At 59.3% G+C, this 19,676-nt stretch overlaps 1 protein-coding gene across 2 annotated transcripts; it reads left to right on the forward strand.

Annotated features, from left to right (window-relative positions):
* Nucleotides 1–515: 515 nt before the first annotated feature.
* Nucleotides 516–4,360, forward strand: NPTX1 (neuronal pentraxin 1). 2 transcript variants are annotated; one of them, XR_005826060.1, is made up of 6 exons: nucleotides 516–1,016; nucleotides 1,097–1,304; nucleotides 1,593–1,837; nucleotides 1,950–2,129; nucleotides 2,273–4,049; nucleotides 4,242–4,360. XR_005826060.1 is itself a non-coding variant. In XM_040582171.1 (5 exons), exons 1-5 carry the CDS (start codon nucleotides 570–572, stop codon nucleotides 2,492–2,494), a joined length of 1,302 nt encoding a protein of 433 aa, XP_040438105.1. In that variant the 5' UTR covers nucleotides 516–569; the 3' UTR covers nucleotides 2,495–4,360. The 2 variants fall into 2 exon arrangements, 1 of the variants encoding a protein (XP_040438105.1); XM_040582171.1 differs by having other exon boundaries at nucleotides 2,273–4,360.
* Nucleotides 4,361–19,676: the final 15,316 nt, after the last annotated feature.

Here is a 19,676-nt window from a genome sequence, read left to right on the forward strand (position 1 = left end):
CGAGGACACGCAGCGGCTGCCGGGGGCGCACCTGGGGGTGCAGCCCCTCACCCTGCGCCCCCCCCGGCTGCGGGGGCTGGAGGGCAGAGCCCAGCCCTGAGGGGGCAAGCATCGCCCAGCGCCCACCCCCCCCCCCCGCCCCCGTCCGCCGTGGGGTGCCTGCGCGCCCCCGAGCCGGGGGCTGCCGTGCCGGGGGGGGGCGGGACCGGGGATGCTCGGGGGGAGCGAGGGGGCGCTTTGCCGAGCCCGGGCCGGGCCACGGGGCCACGCGAGGAGACGGCACCGCGGGGTCACCCCCGCGCACACCCCCCCGCCTGCCCGCACACGCACCCCGTGCACACGCACCCCCGCCCGCACCGCTGGCCGCACACGCACCCCCCCTCCGCTGCACGGTGTCTCCCACACACGCGCGCCGCGGCCGCCCCCCCCAACTCACACGCCCGCCCCGCGCGCCGGGATTCCACGCGCACGTGACGTCACGGCGCGGGCCCCGCCCGGGCGCTATAAGAGGGGCCGCGTGCCGCAGTGGGCCCGGCGGAGCGGCACGGCCCGGCGCCGGCAGCGCAGCCATGGCCGCGGGGCCCCCCGGCAGCCTCCCGCTGCTGCTCCTGCTGCTCTCGCCGCTCTGCCTGCGCGGCCGCGGGCAGGGCTTCGGGCAGACGCGCTTCATCTGCACCTCGGTGCCGCTGGACGGGGACATGTGCGCCGCCTCGGCGCTGGGCGCCGGCTCCGCCGAGGAGCTGAAGAGCACCGTGCTGCAGCTGCGGGAGACGGTGCTGCAGCAGAAGGAGACCATCATGAACCAGAAGGAGACCATCCGCGAGCTGACGGCCAAGCTGGGCCGCTGCGAGAGCCAGAGCGTGCTGGAGCCGCCCGGCGAGCCCAAGGGCGGCGGCAGAAAGCCCGGCTTCTCCAAGAACACCATGGGCGACCTGTCGCGGGCCCCTGCGGCCGAGACCCTCAGCCAGCTGGGGCAGACGCTGCAGTCCCTGAAGACGCGGCTGGAGAACCTGGAGGTACGCGCTGCGCCCCGGGGGGGGCCGCGCCGGCGGCGGGGCGGGCGGTAACAGCCCGCTCCCCCGCTCGCCCCTTGCAGCACTTCAGCAGGATGAACTCCTCCGGGCAGAGCAGCAACCTGAAGGACATCCTGCAGAGCAAGATCGACGACCTGGAGAAGCAGGTGCTGTCGCGGGTGAACAGCCTGGAGGAGGGCAAGTTCAGCCCCCGCAACGAGTCCGAGGAGCGCGGCAAGATCGAGAGCACCCTCACCTCGCTGCACCAGCGCATCAGCGACCTGGAGAAAGGTACCGGCGCCCCGGGCCCGCCGCGGCCCCCGGCCCGCCCCGGGCGGGATGCTCGGCCCTTGTGCCCCGCGGGGCCGGTGCCGCGGGCTCGGCGGCGGGAGCTGGGGACGCTGCGGGCGCTGCCCGGCGCCGGGGATTAGGGAGCTGGGCGCTCCGGAGGGATTTGCTCCTCGCTGCCATCTCAAGGCCCGTTGCATAACGGGGGTGGGACGGGGGGTGGGGGCGGACACCCCCAAAGCGGACTGAGAGGGGGTCCGGCCGGAGCCCACCGCCCCTCTGCTCCCACAGGCCAGAAGGACAACCGGCCCCCAGACAGGTTCCAGCTCACCTTCCCGCTGCGCACCAACTACATGTACGCCAAGGTGAAGAAGAGCCTGCCGGAGATGTACGCCTTCAGCGTCTGCATGTGGATGAAGTCCAGCGCCTCACCCGGCATGGGCACCCCCTTTTCCTACGCTGTGCCTGGGCAGGCTAACGAGCTGGTGCTCATTGAGTGGGGCAACAACCCCATGGAGATCCTCATCAATGACAAGGTACAGCCCTGGGGAGTGGGGAGGTCGCTGAGCAGGGCGGGCTGCAGACCGGCTTGGGGGTGGCATGGGACCCACACACAGCGTGCGCACAGCCCTGACCCGCTGCCTGCAGGTGGCCAAACTGCCCTTTGTCATCAATGATGGCAAGTGGCACCACATCTGTGTCACCTGGACCACGCGGGATGGCGTGTGGGAAGCCTTCCAGGATGGCACGCAGACCGGCAGCGGTGAGAACCTGGCACCCTACCACCCCATCAAGCCCCAGGGGGTCCTGGTCCTGGGCCAGGAGCAGGTAAGGGCTGACGGGGTGTGAGCGTGGGGGTCCCTGCTCGTCTGGGTGCACCCAGGGGATGGAGGATGGATCGTGCTGGGTGCTCCCAGGGTGGGACAGGGCAGCCTGGCTGCATGCCCCCCGTGATGGTGGCTCCTCTGCAGGACACGCTGGGTGGCGGGTTTGATGCCACACAAGCCTTCGTGGGGGAGCTGGCCCACTTCAACGTGTGGGACAGGAAGCTGAGCCCCGGCGAGGTGTACAGCCTGGCCACCTGCAGCACCAAGGCGCTCACGGGCAACGTCATCGCGTGGGCCGAGGCCAACATCGACATCTACGGCGGGGCCACCAAGTGGACTTTCGAGGCTTGTCGCCAGCTCAACTAGGGCCATGGACAAGCGAAAGAAACCTCCTCATCGGGTTCTTTTATTTCCTTGGTTTTGGGTTGTCCCATCGTCCCCCCGTCCCCCCCCCCCCTTCCTTTTTTTGTTTGTTTGCGCAAAAACGCAGAGAACGAAGCCACCCATTTTGTCCCGAGGTGTAGGGATGTCCCAGCAGCGGGGCCGCCCGCCCCCGGAGCCCCACGGCCCTCCGGTTTCTGTCTTGCCAATGTCCTTCGACGCCTGCGTGCCTTGGCCTGGCGCGGCTGCGCTCCCTCTCGCCGCTCCTCCAGCCCGGCCCCTGCTTTGCCGCCTTCCCCCCCACCCCCGGGGCAGCCCCACATTCCCTGCGCACTGGCACCGTAAAAGGCTGCAGGGTCTGGACCGGAGGCCCCCAGGGCTCTTTTCCCCCCAGCCTGAAGCCCCTCCTCCCCGCGCCCCACCCCCCCCACCCCCCCCCGGAGGGTGATGTCTGGGGAGCTGGGGGAAGGTTGCAGCATCCCTCCCATCACCCATCCCAGGGGTGCGGCGGTGGCCAGCACTCCAAGGAGGGGGGGATGCCCCCCCCATCTGTTCCCAGGTGAGCCCCTTTCCCCTGCCAGCGCTGCTCCCAAGCACCACAGCCATAGTCCCGGGCTGCGGTGGGCACCAGGACGGGACCCCCGCGGCCGGGACACCCCCCACCCGGCGGCCCCGCTCCCTGACCGGCCGCACTCAGGTATGCCCCCCCGGCCCCACCTGCAGCCCCCCGAGGCCTCCTACGTGCCCGCCATAGCTGGTGAAAAATAGCCTTTACCATCCCCTGGAAGTTTAGCTACCACTGAAAAGTGTGAAGCCTTTCTGCTTTTGATAAAACACGACGTTGTTTCTCTTACTGTAAAGGGAAGTTTATTACCAATTAAAAAAAAGGGTATTTTTATGAAGATAAAAAAAATAGAATTTAGCAGTGCTCCCTGAGGAAAAAAAGTACTTTGAGATTCTGCAGGAAAAAAAGAGATAAAGAAGTGTATTTTGAAATAACATGCATTTTGTATGGTTTCCTTTTCTAAACTCCTGGTTTGTACTACAGATTGCAGAAATCACCCCCCAGCCCCACCACTGACCCCCCTAGGGCTACCCAGGGTGGCAGCGGAGGATTAGGCAGAGAATTCACACAGGGCTCCTGAGCCTCCCTGACAGATTCCAGCGCTGCGGCAAAGAGCCGCGCCGGGCGGAGGGGCCTGCATGGAGCCAGGCAAGGGCAAGGTCGCCCCTGGCCAGGAGCACAGAGCTGGCCCAGCCACCGCCGCTTCGGGGACCAGCGCCCAGCCAAAGAGCAGTGGACGCAGCAACACACACCCCCAGATCGAGAGACCTTCATACGAACTGTGGCTCAGGGCAGCATGTTTTAAACTGTGCTTTTTTTTTTTTAAAAAAAAAAAAAAAAACAACAAAAAACTGAAGAAAAAAAAATCCACCGTGGTGAGTTAAGTTCCTCCCAAGAACCTGTTCACATCAGCAACGTGACAAACACAACCTGCTGAGAACATGACCACTGGAAAGGCTTCGCCTACAGTCCCAGGTGGGTTGGATTTGCCAAAAAATAAAAAAAAAGGGTGTGATGTCAACATAATGTATATAGTGTATAGTAGGGGAGAGGATAAATGTATCTTAATTTGTCATTATTTTGCTAACCAAAGCTGTACATTTTTCCTGTTCCTTGCTCTCTGTCTCCTTTGGGTTTTGAATGGGTTACGATATACTACGCATCCAGTCCGCAGCAGCAGTTCGGGGAATGCACTGTTTCTACCGATACTCATGCTTTTTCCATTTTCTTGCCGAGATTACATGAATTGTTGACTTTATTTTTACACAATAAAGAGTGAAGAAAGACAGTGCGTTTTCTTAAGTGTGTCAGTTCCCTCAGCAGCCAGTGCCTGGGACCTGGTCTTTTTGTGGAGGAAGGTTTTTGCCGGTTGAAGGCAGGAATTTCTGCCGGTTCCCCTGGGAGCCTGCTCAGGCACCCCCAGCCTCGGCTGCACTGGCCAGGCGCTCTCTTGCTCCCGTAGCATTAGACCTCATCTCTCCCTGTTTACCCAACACCATCATACAAACTGATTATTTTTTTTTCTCCTAAGACGCAGGCTGGAAGCACGGCTCCCTCCGGCTGTCTCTGCCAGGCTGGTGATGGTGGGGACAATGCCACCCCGTAGCCCCCAGTGCCCCATGCCCATCAGCTCTCTGCAGCGAACGCTCCGGTGTGGGCACTGCTGCCAAACCCTGCAGGACGCCGCAGCTCTTGGTCCTTCCCTGCAGGCAGGAGCCGCTCGGGGCATTTCACTCGTCCTTGGGTGGCCAGGCTCGGCTCCGGACATGGTTCCTGGAAGGCGTCATTCCAGGGGTGGGGGTGGCAGGGGGCACTCGGCTCGGAGGGCAACGTGGCTGGAGCCCACCCGCACACGGGGATGTGATGGTGCAGGGCTGCGCCTACAGACGGCTTGTGCCGTTCCAAAGTAATCGCTACACATTCCCACTTGTTACACATCTGCTGCAGAACAGACTTCCCAGATGAGAAATTGCTTTTAGAGTCAGATACCAGTAGGAAAACCATCTACTCCCTCGAAGCAGCCAGAAGCAGCTCCCCTCCCCACACTGTGACACCCCCACCCCACCGCAGCTGGGAGCAGGAGCTGCACAGTCCGGCTCGGTGCTGCTGCTGCCTTGGGCACCGCGCAGCCCCCCGTGACACCAGCACTCCCCTTCCCTCCTCCCCGGGAGCAAGGACAAGGGGACGCAGCCCGGTGGGATGCAGCCAGCGTAAGTCAGCAGGGCCCTCCCTGCTGCCATGCTTGTGGCCAGCGAGTCTTGGCTCTGGGGGCTGGTGAGGGCCAGAGCAAGGGTCCCATGGTCCTCGTGCTGCATCTTCCCAAGCAACACCTACAGCCTCCACTAAGGGCATCCCTGCCTGGTCCCCTGTCACCTCCCGCACCTCAAGCTGCCAGAGCGCAGCCACCCGGGGCCCCTCCACTTCGCCCAGCACGTGCCACCCTAACCAAGCCTCCTCCTTGGGGAGGTTTGCTCCTGTGACTGCTCCAGGTCCTTTTCAGGATGCCTCAGGTCATAACCATCATAACACAGCAAACAGGGCGAGGGAGGATGCCTCAAGCCATGCTGCAGGTCTGGGGTCCCAGAGCATTTTCCCATGCTGCCAGCCACAGACGGAAGCAGAACTACAAGCGCCGGGTACCCTTGACAGGGGACAGTGAGCATCAAGAATCCTCCAGGTGTAACAGGTAAAATGATACATCAAAACTGGTTTAGGGCAATTTACTGAGCCCCACGGGGGACAGGCTGAGAGCATAACATGCCACTCATCAGTCACTCCTGCAGGTGATTAGCAAGAAGGCACAGATGGGCTGCCAGGGGAGCCTCAGCCAAGGCTTGTAGGTGGGCAGGATGGGGAGTAACACAGCCACAAGAATTAAAGCAGGGGCGTGATGCCAGAAGACACAGAAGGGGTGTTGAAGACGATGGTGCAACCAAGAGTTTCCCCCTCCCTGTCTCCCCAAACACCCCTCCCCAGACACAGAAGTGATTTAGCTCAGTGCCTTGCCAGACTTACAAATGCAGCACGGTTGCAGAGCTCCAGCCAGACACCCCCTAGCACACACACCCCCTTCCCCAGCCCTCAGAGCAGAGCTCAGCCCTCTCTGGCAACGCGGATACCATCCCCTTCCCCCCCACCCCTGAAAACCAGCTGCTCCAAGGACAGGCTGTTTGGTTTCGTGTCACTGGGAACAGCCTACATCTTTCCAAGGGGAATGCTATTTTTACCCAGGGAATGGGTGGCAGCTCCTCCATTGTTCTCAGCCGCCGCCAGCCCGCCCCAGCTCCGAGCAGGGCCCTGGCCCCTGTGGGGACAGCAGTGTCTCAGCTACACTCAGCCATCCCAGGTGCCAAGACAAAACTACAGCACCTGCCCGCTGCCACAGGAAAGGGCTATGATACCCTCAGGTGGAGGCTTGCGCTGAGCCACAATTTAAACGACAATAAAAAAATTACACTAACAGGTATTTTTTAATTTTTCCTCCTGGTCATAGCTGGAAAACACTGCTGTGATTAAAGCAGGGCTGTCTCGCTCCCCGAGGCAGTGGCGCAGCTGGGGCAGAGCAGGTGGGATGCTGCAGCCAAGAGCAGGGCAGGATGTGGGTGATGGCTGAGGGGCTGGAGCTGGCAGAGCCCAGGCTCCTGCACCAAGAGATGAGTAACAAACCTCCCAGCTCATCACCTCCGGGGCTCCCCAAGGCCGCGAGGGGACCCTCGGTCTGCCTTGCAGCCCCACAAGCACCTGTAGGTACAGACCCCCCACGCCTGCAGCCATTTCGAGCTGTGAGAGCACCCCCAGGGCTGCCCCTGCCTCGGCAGCTCAGCCGACAGCAGCAGCTCCAGGCGTGCGACCTGCACATCTCAGCGCCACTGCGGCGATGCCAGCTCCTGCGGGAGGCAGGCAGGGAGCGCGGATCCTGCGAGAGGAGATGCACAGCACAGGCCCATCAATAAGATGCACCAATCCTGACACCTCGCCCTGCAACCAGAAACTGCTGCTCTGAGCTGAAAGCTGTTCAGTGGCACCAGCTCTGCCACGGGGACGCTGGTGACAGCCAGCCCAGCATCCCCCGCGCACAGGGGTAAGGGAGAGCATTACTCGCACCAGCACAGAGTGCACTAAATCCAGGAAGCTTTTAGAGCAGCAGAGCAGATGGGGATCTTGGGCTTCGTGAGGACAGGCCCCACGACTCAGGAGGTGGCTCAGAAATATTGACAGGGGCGAGGGAGAGTTCTTAAGGGCAGGATACAGCTGGGATTTACAGCTCTGATCCGACTTCTTGCTGGCAACTCACATGGAAGAGAAACCACTCTTACACACAGGCATCTTGTGCCCATCCTTTTCTCCCCACCCCTCAGGCACAGGTCAGCTCCACCAAGGGCTTTCAAGAGGTAAGAGGAGGTGATGGGCTAGATGAAAAATTTAATCGGTTGTATTTTATAGCAAAACACCCATGAAAACCAGAGACAGCATGTCCTGAGATGGCCTCTCCTGCATCCCTGCCCTGCACGGGAGGGCCTAGGGGCACGCACCCCCCAGCCTGGAGGGCAACAGCCACTTGCAAGCAAAGCTGCCTGCAGCACTGGGTCCAGAAACATCCCAGAGCATCATCATTATGCAGTGCCAAAGGCATGCTAGGCACTTAATAACATGCCGTTAGATTAATTAGTAGCAAGTGTGTCATGCCATATGCCTGGCCTAGGAGCACATGGCTCCATGAGACCCGGATTAAATATGCATGAGACACAGAGCCGGCATGTGGTGGGCAGAGCCCCCAGGAGCAGCGAGGGGGCTCAGCTCCCAGCCTAGGAGGGCTGTGTCAGGGAAACGACAGAAACACTGGCAGATGCCTACAGAAAACATCCTTCGTCTGCATTTCATAAAAATCGGAGGGGACAGGGGGACAGAAAGAGGGCCTGCAGGCTGAAGCATCCTCCCCAACACGGCTCCCGGGGGGGGGGTGGGGGGGGGGGGGGGGGGGCGGGCACTAGCATCATCCTCCCTGAGGCTGGGAGCCCTGCAGTGCTGGTGGCTCAGGCAGCAGCTCCAACCAGCACATAAACACCCCGAGTAGCAAGCATGGAGCTGAGGAGCTCAGAGCTGGCGCTGAGCACCACTGCAGCTGCTCCCCGCTGCGGTGGGGGCTGACAAACGCTGCCCTGGGCTCCCCCAGGGACACTGCTCCAAGCAAGCGACTTGCAGGCTGTGTGGCAAGGCAGAGGAGGAGGAAGAGTCAGGGAGGCAGGCAGCCAAACACCACACGTCAGGGCACCAGGCAGGGCTGGGGGGATCTCCCAAGGTGGGGAGGAAAAGCATCAGTCCCCGCCGCAGCGCCAGGGCAGGAGGACGAGCAGGGCACCCAGGACTGCGGGTGCCGCAGCCGAGCCCTGCTGCTGCTGTGGGAGTACAGGGACCCACTGGGTCACTGCGGGTGGCTGGACGTGACCCCAGGCACGAAGTCAAGGCCAACAGACTGTTCCAGTCATAGGTGTGAGTCACAGCTGTGACAGAACATCCCTCTAACACTGCTCAGGAGCCTTCGCTGGCAGAGCATCATCTCCCCACACCTCTGCAGCACGGCTGCAGCACTGCCTGGGCATCCTCTCCAGGCACAGCTGAGGAAGGGGCTTCCTCGAGCCCTTCCTCCCCCTAGGAAACCTGACCAGACCTGGCCGGGGTCCTGCTGCAGCGGAGCCAGAGGTGCCCTGGGCAAGCATGGAGCACAGCCTTCCTGCACCACGGGGCTGGAAGAAGGCGAAATCTGTTTAGCACAGCAAAACAAGCCCCTTGCCAGATATAATCATCTTTTCTAGGACCTTGCAGAGACTGTTCCTACAGCAGAAGTAATGAATCTGCAACGTGAAAAATCTCCCTGAAAAAAACAGCTCCGAGATCCACAAGCAAGCCATCCCCGGCTCCCGACACAGCCACAGCAGCTCAGATCTCAGCCAGGCTGCAGAACCTCCCCATGGTCTCCAAACACTTGGGATATGAACTCCTGCCTATCTCTGCACCACCGTAGCCACGGCCAGCACAACCCACATGTGGCTCTCACACCAAACGCCCCAGGTCGATATCTGCCCCAGTGGGACAGCAGCTCATCCCCACAGACACCCCTTCCCCAGTACAAAGCTGCCTTCACCCAAATGGCACTGGAAAACGAAACACCATCTCACACCGCTCAGCCATGGTTAAATTAAGACCAGCAGCAGCCTGGAGTGGTGGGTGCCTGATGAGCACCAGCCCCTTTGCAGCCTCCTGGCAGGGCAATTGAGTCAGTAGAGGCAAGGGGGAGGAGCAGCACAGGCTCGCTCTGCTCCCCGGGGTCTGGGGGGGGCCTTGCAGCCGGTGGGTCAATGGCAAAGGCTCCCTTCGGTAACCCAGATTCTGCAGTTTAGTTCAGCTTTTGGCAGCTGCAGGATTTATTCCAACCCATGAGGTGTTGAAGAGCCTCGGTGAGGGGCAGAGAGCCCTGCAGAGGTCCTGCAGCACCACTGCAACCCATGGACCCCACGGCAGCATCAGGCACATCAGCCCAGAGCACTTCTACGGCAACGCATCAGCTGGCTCCAAGACACAGCCCCCCGGCAAATCCCACCAGCCCTCCAGCCCTGTACACCTCACCCACTCCCACCACGCCAGCACCCCCCTTAAACCAGAGCCCCCTCGGTCCCAAGTGGAGCTAAAAGCCCTGGCACTGCCACCTTCCACCTTGGCAAAGCCCAGCAGAGCCCCCTCCAGCAACAGGGGCTGAGGTGGTGGCAAGCACAGACCCCGGCAGGGCAAGGCTGCAGTGCTGGGGGTCGTTCTGCTGCATGAGCATCGCGATGTCCCATGTGGCAGGACACGTGAAGAGCCGGCACCACCCCGCTCACAGGCTCCTACCCCGCTGGGACGTGGGTCTGGCCACCCCTGCGCCGCAGCCCACCGCCGGAGCCGGGGAGGTGCCTGGCGGGTGAGCACCGGGAAGGGGCAGCGCGGCTGTCCGGGAGCGATGGGTTAGCGGCAGTGCTGGCACAGCTCGGCAGGGAAATCCTTCGGAGCAGCGGGTGGGAGGCAGCTGCCACCCCAGCGGCTCTGAGCACGTGGCCAGCGGAGGCGGGACGGGCAAGGATGGAGCAGGGAGGCTGAGGAGGGCTGTTCGCACCGGGCGGTTGAAACGGGGACATGCCGGCACCGCTCACCAAACAGCCCATCTCTGGCAGCTCGGGCTCCAGGGGTACCCCACGTGCTGGTGGCCAGCTCACCCAGAGGCTGAGCAACATCCATGCTAAGGAGATGTCACCCTGCCCCAGCACCGCCCGGGTGCTGCCAGCTCTCCGGGCTGCTCGAGACCCTGACAGCTCCGATGGCAGCTGGGGACCAGCCCAGCAGCTGGTGGCGCCACCAGGTAAACCGGGCCATCCCCACCCAGTGTGCTCCTGCCAAATTGCTGGTGGCCCAGATCCTGCGCACACCTACCCCAGGGCTCCAAAATGATCCAGATTTATCGCCCAGCCATCAGCCTGTTTCTATGCAGCTCTTCAGTTAGATAAATGATATATTTACCCTTCACAATTGGTTTTAAAGAATTTTTGGAGGAATCCTGGATCTTTCTGAGCTGCTGCCAGCTGCAGGAGAAGAGCTCTGCTCTGCAGGGGGTCCCATCAACACCCACCCCCCCCACACACACATCACTTTTGGCTACATGTGTCACAATCCCACTGGTGCCACAACCTGCAGGGCTGGGCCCCCCTGCAGCTGCAGCAGACACACACATTCACTTTAAATGGCCCTTTGCATCCCCCTGCTGAATGTTTCAGAGCAAAGTTTGCTTTTTGCACCCTGCACCTCTTTCTGAGTGACCCTTCCCCAGCCAGGGCTGGCACCGGGCATCCCCCAGCAGCAGGGTAGACCCCACCCCACCCACACCAGCCCAGGGAGCCGCTGGCAAAGCAGGGCTGGCCCCCCCATCTCGCCTTCTCAGAATATTTTTGCAACCTATTCCTGGGCTCCTCCTCCTGCGATTTTCCCAGCTGCTGCTAAACACCACCTTGACAGCACCGAGCTGATTTCCTCCATCCTTTCCATCCATCCCTGATGGATTACAGAGGGGCTGGGATCTCAGTGGGAGCTCAGACTCCACCAAGGAGTTGTAGGGGGGATGCTCCTCTGGCTGGGGATCCCAGGAGGGATCCCAGCCCCATCCCAGGGGCACAGAGGGGAAGAGCAACTGATTACCCACGGGAGGGTCTGCGACTAAGCACCACTCTGCCACCGGAGAGGCTGCCGGTGAGCATAGAGCCGAAGAAAGAATATATCTTCCAAAGCTGATTAAAAATAGATGCAGCATCTTGCTAATTATGCTGTGTAATTAGCATTTGTTTTCTGCTTAGCAGAAATCTGCAGGGAGCGGAGCTCAGCTGGACCCCACCTATCTTGTTTGCCCCAGCCTGGGCGCAGGAGGCTCATCCTACAGAAGGGTGGGCTGCAGCGGGGTCACAGCCATACAGGTCCCCACACTGCCAGGGCTGGGAGTGCCGGGGCAGCACAGACTGGGGGTCCCCACGCACCCTCTCCCACACTGTCAGCCCATCTGCACCCAGGCTGCAAGCAACAGATGACAAGATCCACAGCAATGCTAGAAATTAGGTCAGTGATAGCCTGCAGCAGATTTCAACATTTATCATCCTGGCGAGGCTCTTATGCAAGTCAGAGCTGCCAGCGGCCGGCCCCAGCCCGGCTGGCAGAGAGCAGCCGAGGGGTCCAAAGGCCTGGATCCCCCGCACATCCCCTCCTACCGGGACCGGGAGAGGAAGGATGCAGGGCTCCATTACACCGCCGACTGTGCTTGTGAAAGCGGGGACCAGCAGCCTCCCCGCAGTCACCTGCACACACTCCGTCCACCGAGCCTCACACCCCCTACCCCAACGGGGTGGGCAAACCCCCACGGGGACTCGGCTCTGCCGATTCATTCCCTCCTGAGAGGCGAGCAGGACCCCGACTCCCCAGCAGAGCCCAGAGCAACTGCTCCCAGCCCCGGCTCATAGCAGCCTCTTCTCCCCAGCCCCCCCCCGCCCCCCCCCCAGACACCAGGCTGGCTTCTTGCACTGGTGTTAGATTTGGGCTGGGTTGTGCTTCACAACTGGCAACGCTTTCTGCTCCTTCCTCCTCCCCCCCAGACCACCCATATGTTGGTGTCATTAACGTTCGCGAGCCCTCTGGGGGCATCCAGGGCTGGGACCCGAGCCCTGGGCATCGGCCTCCCTGGCACAGCTCTCGGGACTGATCCTGGGTGCGCAGGGACAGCCGGGGCTGCCTGCCCCACCTCCGGGCTCTCTCCAGCAGCAGGAGAGCTCTGGAGCCCCGTGTGCTCGCAGCCCCTCCAACACCGGGCTCGGCCACCCCAGCTGCAGGTCCTCAGCCGTGATGCCGCAGCCTCAGCCCTTCCTTAGCCCCATCCACCTCACAGAGCCGTCGCACCCCCAGCACCCAGGACGCTTCCCAAGGGCTGGAATGGGGGAACTGTCCCCCCCGGCCCCTGCTGCAGCTCTTCCCTCCTTCACCCAACTGCTTGTGCCATTCAGGGAGCAGCTTGTGCGTCCTCCGCTGCCTCCCTTGCTCCAGGCGCCGCAGCCACACGGTCCAAGCACAGCTTGGCAAATCTCGGGGAAGGAGGCAGGAGGACAGCAAGCAGCACAGCAGGGGGAGGTTATTTTCAGCCAAAAGAAATTTATCCACTTTCAGTCAGGAGAGAGGAGGCTCCAGCCAGCTGCAGGGACGGCTTCACAGAGCAGCCTGACCATGGGGCTTCGACCCCTGGCGCCCACCCCCAGGCTGCAGAGGGGGACTCTTCTCCGTGGGAGTGCCAGGAGGGGCTGTGACATTATCTTCCAGGGGCTGGGCTTCCCCTGGCCCTGAAGCTGCCCCACGGGTGGGGTAGAGCCTGCCCACTGCCCACTCCCCCCCTGCCTGCCCCCGAGGCTGTAGTGGCCGCAGTGGTGTCAGTCACAAGCAATAACCGCATCAAATTAATTGGATACCAAGGTACAGCAAACAAAGAAACCAGGTGACATTTACCTAGCAAACTAATTGATATCCAAGTAATTTGTTGGAGTAACCTTGTTAGATGCCAGCTGGATTTCCCAAACCCTCCCAATCCTACTCATTAAACACACAGTTTGTGTGTTAATCAGAGAGCTTTAATCACATTGCTACCCACCATAGTTTTGAGCAAGATACAAAGCTGCTGGATTTATCACAGGCTTTCAGATCCTAAACGCTCTCTTAAGAATTTGTTTGATATTTTATTAGCGGGCAATAATGCTCTTCTTGAAGAAGACGGACATCTCCCTTTCAAGCGATGACACGGGAGCAGGGCTAGCTCACAGCACCACCTCTCCTCCCTTTCATCTCCTTCCCACGCCTGCTACCGCAGGCATGGAGCCCTCCCTCCAGACGTGCCACTGGCCCGGTTAACCACATCCTCCTAATCAGCACACGAACGGGGGCTGTTTCCACACCAGAGAAACGGCTCCAGCCAAAACATAAGCCGGCCTAAGGCTGGTGCCCCCGGCAGAGCTGCCTACATCAGGCAGGGCACGAGGCAGGAGTCCCCGCATTCACCAGGGGCCTCCCATGCACAAGGTTCTCGGGAGTGCTCAAGAAACATAACATTAAAAAAAAAAAAAATCAATGCACTAGCTCGTAAGCAGCAGCAGCGGAGTGTGAACAGCTGGGGGTTTGCAGGCAGAGGTACAACAAGCCAAGCAGCGAGTCCAAGAAAAGCAACAAAAAGCACGTTCCTAAGGAAACATTCCGCAGCGAGCCCTTGAGTTGGGAACTAAACCAATAATTAATTACAGGCTGATTTTATGGCCTTTATTTTGTGTTCTTAAAGCTGATCAGGCCTCTGGAACGGGGACAGAAGTGCTTCAACTGTGCCCTCACAGAAGGAAGCTGGCACGTGCGGGGACCTGCAGAGCACCTGGCCACAGAGAAATCAGGTCTTTACTCTCATCTGCCCTAAAGTTCACGCACCCCCTGCCTCCCACCCTCCCCAGTCACCTCGTGGGGGGGACACAGCCCCTGCCTCCAGAGAGGCGAGATCTGCATGCATTGCAGATCTGCCACCTTTTGGGGGGAGGGGGCTGAGACCTGTACAAGCTGCTCCATCACCCTAATGACACAGCTCGTAATTATCTCATTTACTATTAATTTGGATGTCAAAAGAAATTCCACTTGTGCTTTTAATTAATACAGCCCTAATATAAAGCCAGGGGGCTGGCAGACTCTGGCAAGTGGTACCTGCATCAGTACTAGGGAGGCTCAATTGAGACCAACAAGAGGAAGAGCGATTGGTGTGGAGAACGATTTACAGGACAAAAGGAGACAAGCACAAGGGGACTGTGATGCTTCCCCAGCCTCACTAGTGCTCTCTGCACGCACAGCCACTGCCTGCTAGCACCGACCAGCGCATCCGAGGCACAAGAGGCTTCTGGATGCCCCGATGTGGCTCAGCTGTCCCAAAGAGGACCAACGCTAAAAATGCCCATTTGCAGCCAGAGATCAGGGCTCAAAGCTGGGGAACAGGCTCCCTGCTGTGAGGGGAGCAGGAGGGATAGAGCCAACGGCACACAGCTGCCCCAACCAGCTGCGGAAGCCAAATGCACTGGAAACACGGGAGGGGAAGCTCAGTGCTTGTGGCAGGAGCTCTGCAGCTCCTGCCTTGATGGTACCAATCTACAGATGGACCTGGTTTGGGCGAAGCATGAAGAAATCAGCCCCTCCAAAATCTACCTGGCCAGCACAAGTCAAAAGGGAAAAGGAATAAGAACTGGGGGGTGGGGGGAAATCTCAACAAAACCACTTTCCCTGTCCTCAGCATGAGCGTCCAAAATACAAACCTCGAGTCAGAGCTCAGCCTTGCAATATAAACTGCACAGGCAGCTTCTAGCCTACCACAAGCTCCAGACACGGAGGTGGGAATTCATTTCACGCAGCTTAGGCATCTGTGACCAAGTTACTCATCTAGACTGCCTCAATAATCAGAGAAGAAACAGACTTGCATCCTAAAGCATCTTCTCTCCCTTCTCAAGGGACCCCAGATAAGCAGCTGAGATCTTCTTTCCTGATCTCTAGGTGCCCACAAAAAATGTAAAGGAAGCAGATCCTGACAACCCACAGCGGAACAAACCATTCAGCATCTGACTGGCACAAACCTCCATCTCCCTTCATATCCTCAGAGGGCAAACAAAGCTGTAAAACAAGCGGCCATAAGAGCTCTCAGGCGGCTGGTGAGAAGCTCCAATCTGGAAGAGTGGCACCAATACCAGGTGCAGAAGGGGAATGTGGTTGTTTCCTTATGCCAGCTCAGGTTTGCACGGAGAAGCTCTTGAGCAGCCTTTGATCTGCCTCTCTCTGCGCGCAGGGCTGAGCCTGACCTGTGGAAGCCAAGCCTGCAGCAAGGAGGCTCTGCGTGGAGCAGCTCAGGTTTAATTACGCCAGTGCAGGCAGTGTCTGTTGATGAGCCCAAGGCGTGCCAGCCAGAAAGGGCTCTCCAACATGTGCATCTCAGCAGGGCGAGCGGCTCCCTCCAGCCTCCCTGCCGGTGAAGCCAAAAAAACGGTTCCTGCTTTAATTACCAGCTTCCTGGAGGATGGAGCTGGGGGCAGCGGTGGAGAGCCCGGGGGGACACTGCAGCCCTGTCCTCGCTGTCCTGGCTCGGGGGGACACCCGGCCACATGCCCCACAGACAGAAGCCGTGCACAGGAGGCTGCACAGGCCAGGCAGATCCAAGCGCCCCCAAGAACAGGCGATCCTTCACAGCTTTCCTGCTCACACATCCCCTCCCAGCAGCATGTTCTTACTCAGGGGAGGGATTAGGCACGCGCCACACCCCCAGTGCAACTCCAGCAGGAATCATTTCACAGAGCTGCCTCTGTGCCACGTCTCTTACAGAAAGCACAGCAGGGAGTCAGGAAATCCAAGCCCACACGACATATCCCAACAGCATGGGGAGCAGAGCCGGAGGATGCTAGCGCTACAGCCCAGCCCCACCTGGCAGCACCAGCTGAATGATAAAGCAGCAGAGGTGCCAGATTAGTTTAATCAAAGGTAGTCAGCCTTAATCCACCCTCCAGGCACGCAGCAGAGGCGCAAGGATTGTGTAACAGCACACTGTTTCACTGCAGTGAGAAGCTAAAGAACTATCCCGACCAACCTCTCCCTTTTTACAGAGCCCTTTGCTTAGCTATAAGAGAGGATTCTATCTCCTTCCTTCATTTCTCCATCTTCTTCCCCTTTGGTTTCACTCCATTCTACATCTTCCTCCCATCAACATCCCAGATTTTTACCAGCCCTTAGCAACTTATATTTAGCAATTTGTGCTTGTGAACAATTCTGCCCCAGCTTGCAGCCCTCGCTTGCCACCCAGGAGGTATCGTTGCACAGCCACATCCCTGCTCCGAGTGCCAGGGCTGCATCTTGCAGCAGGCACTGCCGCCGTTATCCCGCAGCTCCATCCCCAGGCCCTGTTCACCAGCAGCACTGAGGAGTTACCATGCAATGAGACCCATTCAGAGGCTCCTGAACCCTCACAGAGAGAAATGCTAAAGAGAAAAGTAACCTTGGTGATAACAAGAGGCAAGGCTTTATAACAAGCCATCATACAACAATAAGTTGTTAGGAACCAGAAAAAAAGCTACGTTCCAGCAAACAGCTAAAAAGGAAGAGAGGTGTATGCATTTACTTTGGAAGGACACTCAAGCTCTAGTCTCTGAGTTTCTATTAAGAGCAGGTTTCATGCATTACAAAGCGATTTTCCCTTCCCTAGTTTATAAGCCAATTAGATAAAGACCAAGTTAATCCCTTATTGTGTTCAGAGAGCCACAAGTAGACACCAAACACGCAGATTAGTCCATTTGTTTAACCACCTCCCCAGGCTGTGGTGGGTGGGAGAGCATCACACAGTACAGGCATGTACCAAACCCAAGCAGTGCCGAGCCCTCCGCTCCAGCAGGGCTGCAAGGTCTCACCACCAAAGCAACACCCATCCTCCACCCAAGCCCCGTAAGGGTGACTTTAATCCCAGGTCATCTCATCTCAGGAGTCTACCTGCACTCAGAATAAGAACAGAGACGTATCGGCTCACGCAGAGGGAAGCAGCAGCAGCAATGCCTGGGAGAAGCTTTATGGCTTTTTTTTTTTTAAACACTAGCTTCCCCCCTGCTCCCCAGGCAGGGGTACCCCCCCCCAGCAAGGCAGCCTGTGGCACACAGGGCGGCTGAAGACAGCAGCGCTGCCAGCCCCAGCTCCCTGTGCAGAGAGCACACAGGCCTTACATGTACCAGAGAGCCCAGCAGGAAGAGACCACCCCAGCTGCAGACCCACAGCAGCGGGAGCCTCACATTCCCCCTGGGAAACTGGGTGCAGCACAGCCCAGCTCACACCTTTTACTGCAGGACCCCTACTGACCAGCACACCCCAACCCTCCCGTGGCCAAGCACCAAGCAGAAGCACACAAAATCATCAATATATCAGGAGAAGTTAAAGCAGCACTCACCCACTTCAGCTGTACAGCCAGCCCAGGAGCCACAGTCCCAGCTGCTGAGGAACCCCCTTAACCTCCTTTTCTAGCAGGGCCATCCCAGAGCAGGAGCTGCCCCGCTCCCCACAGACCCTGCCCCTGGCACAGCTGAGCTGCATGAGGCACCTCAGCACAGCCAAGGCACGTTGGCAGCAGGAGCAGTGAGACCCAGAATCTGGGGTGAGCCTGGGCTGGTCCTGCAGCACCCCAACGTGGGCTGGCTGCTCCCTGGGCCAAGGTAACCAGAAAACAAAACACAAAAAAAAGAAAGAGAAGACGGATTTCTCTGGTGTTCTGCCCATGAGATCTAAGAAACAGCTGTCCCCTGCCCACAGCATGTCATTTGTGCCTAAATTTGTGACAGGCTTTAAAAGATGCTGTCCCCGTGGTTTAGTGAAGTTGCTGCTTCACATGTGGTTGGAATGAGAAATGGAGACACGGATGAACTGTGTGCAGCTGACAGCGGTCCCATGGCTCCTGGGAAGAGCTGGGAAAGGTCCCAAACCAATTCCTCCCAGTAAGAACTCACTAGTTAATACCCGTGCTCCTGCCAGTTCGGGGTCCTGCAGAGCTCACCCCAAGTCCAGCAGTTTTGGCAGAAACAGAACAGGCTGGGTATGTGCTCAGAGCTGAAGACACCCGGCCGTGTGCTGAGGCAGGGAGCAGAGGAGGGGTTCTCGGGGCTGTGGGGGTTCCCACCCCAGTACGCTTTCACATGCAGATGGCGGAGCGCAGCAGGCCCTTCCTTGTTAAGCCAGACTTTCCTGACGCAGGAAGAGTGGGCCAGCGCTGCTAATCACCAGACTAATTCTCCTCCCTCACACCAGCATCCAGGCTGCAGCAGCTCTCCCCGCCGCCCACTCTGGCTGTGGCTCGCTGCTGGGGTCCCCTCCCCATCACACCTGGGAGCAAGCGGCACCTCAGCTGCCGCCCGCTGCCCCCCCGGCCGCTCCGGGTGCCTTCGCGGTGGATGAAGGAGGTGGCAGCACCGGGGAGGCTGTTCTCATGGCGTTCGGTTGTTTCACCGGTTTCTCAAGCTGGCAGCAAGGTTGGTTTTCAGGAGGCTTCACCTCCACATGCTCCCTCGAGATGGGGGCCAGGGCAGTGTCAGAAGAGGTGCTGCATCCGTGGCGCTGGGAGCCCGGCGAGGCGGCTGCCCTCATGTCCCCCCAGCCGGAGAGGGCTGCCCACCAGCCTCCCGCATCCCGTCCCCTGCCAAAGCCCCTGTCAGAAACAAACCCAAACGCTCCCTCTTACCCTGGCCTGTCAGGCGGCCCCTCCGATCCCACGCACACCACCGGGATCAAAGGAGCACACCTTCACTGCGACGTTTTTCCCTTCCTGGTCTCTGTCCACCCACGTAACAAACTCTCATGTGAAAATGGCTTTGAGGTTCCCCAGGAGACAGCAGGCTCCTTCTCGGGGCTTGAAAACTGCAGCTGCTTCTGGCTTTGTCTTTTAAAACCTATCAGTCAGCGAGGGTTTTTTTGGGAAGCACCCTGTCAGCACCCGTCCCCCTCTTCAACACCCCCAAGGACCAGCCCGACAAAGCTCCCCAGCCAGGCCCCGGGGAGCCAAGCCTGGCGCTGCTGCCCTTTCTCCCACCCAGTCTCAGGGCGTAGCACCAAAGGAGGAACCAGCCCAGACTCCAGTCTCGCAGATGCCACACAGACATGCAAAAGGGGCTGAATGTCCTCTATACCCAAAGCAGCACCAAGACCAAGGTAGCTGCAAGAAAGGAGCACAAAAGCTGTGAGATAAATTTATGCAAAAGTGCTTGGCAGCATTTAAAACAGACCACAGGAGTCCTGACCCTGAGCACCTCTCTCCAACCCCAGGAAAACATCCCTTCTCCTCTTCAGGCTAAAAATCTCACACAGCCATGGTTTTTGAAATCAATATGCCAGAGTTTTGGCTGTGTTCAAGAACTCTTGTATCTGCTCCTGTTGTGCTTTGGAAATAGCCAGGAATGACCTCCCAAACAGAACCAGGAACCCACACCTTTGGAGGAAAAGCTTTAGCCCTGCAAATTGGAC

This window comes from Falco naumanni, chromosome 1, assembly GCF_017639655.2.
Source record: "Falco naumanni isolate bFalNau1 chromosome 1, bFalNau1.pat, whole genome shotgun sequence".
In the NCBI taxonomy this organism is placed as follows: Eukaryota; Metazoa; Chordata; class Aves; order Falconiformes; family Falconidae; genus Falco; species Falco naumanni.

What these genes read in the sequence shown, in the direction of transcription:
- NPTX1 (XM_040582171.1), top strand. Translation starts at nt 570, where the DNA reads ATGGCCGCGGGGCCCCCCGGCAGCCTCCCGCTGCTGCTCCTGCTGCTC. An exon ending in CGCGGCTGGAGAACCTGGAG is followed by an intron (nt 1,017 to 1,096) that starts GTACGCGCTGCG and finishes CGCCCCTTGCAG; the next exon opens with CACTTCAGCAGGATGAACTC. An exon ending in CATCAGCGACCTGGAGAAAG is followed by an intron (nt 1,305 to 1,592) that starts GTACCGGCGCCC and finishes CTGCTCCCACAG; the next exon opens with GCCAGAAGGACAACCGGCCC.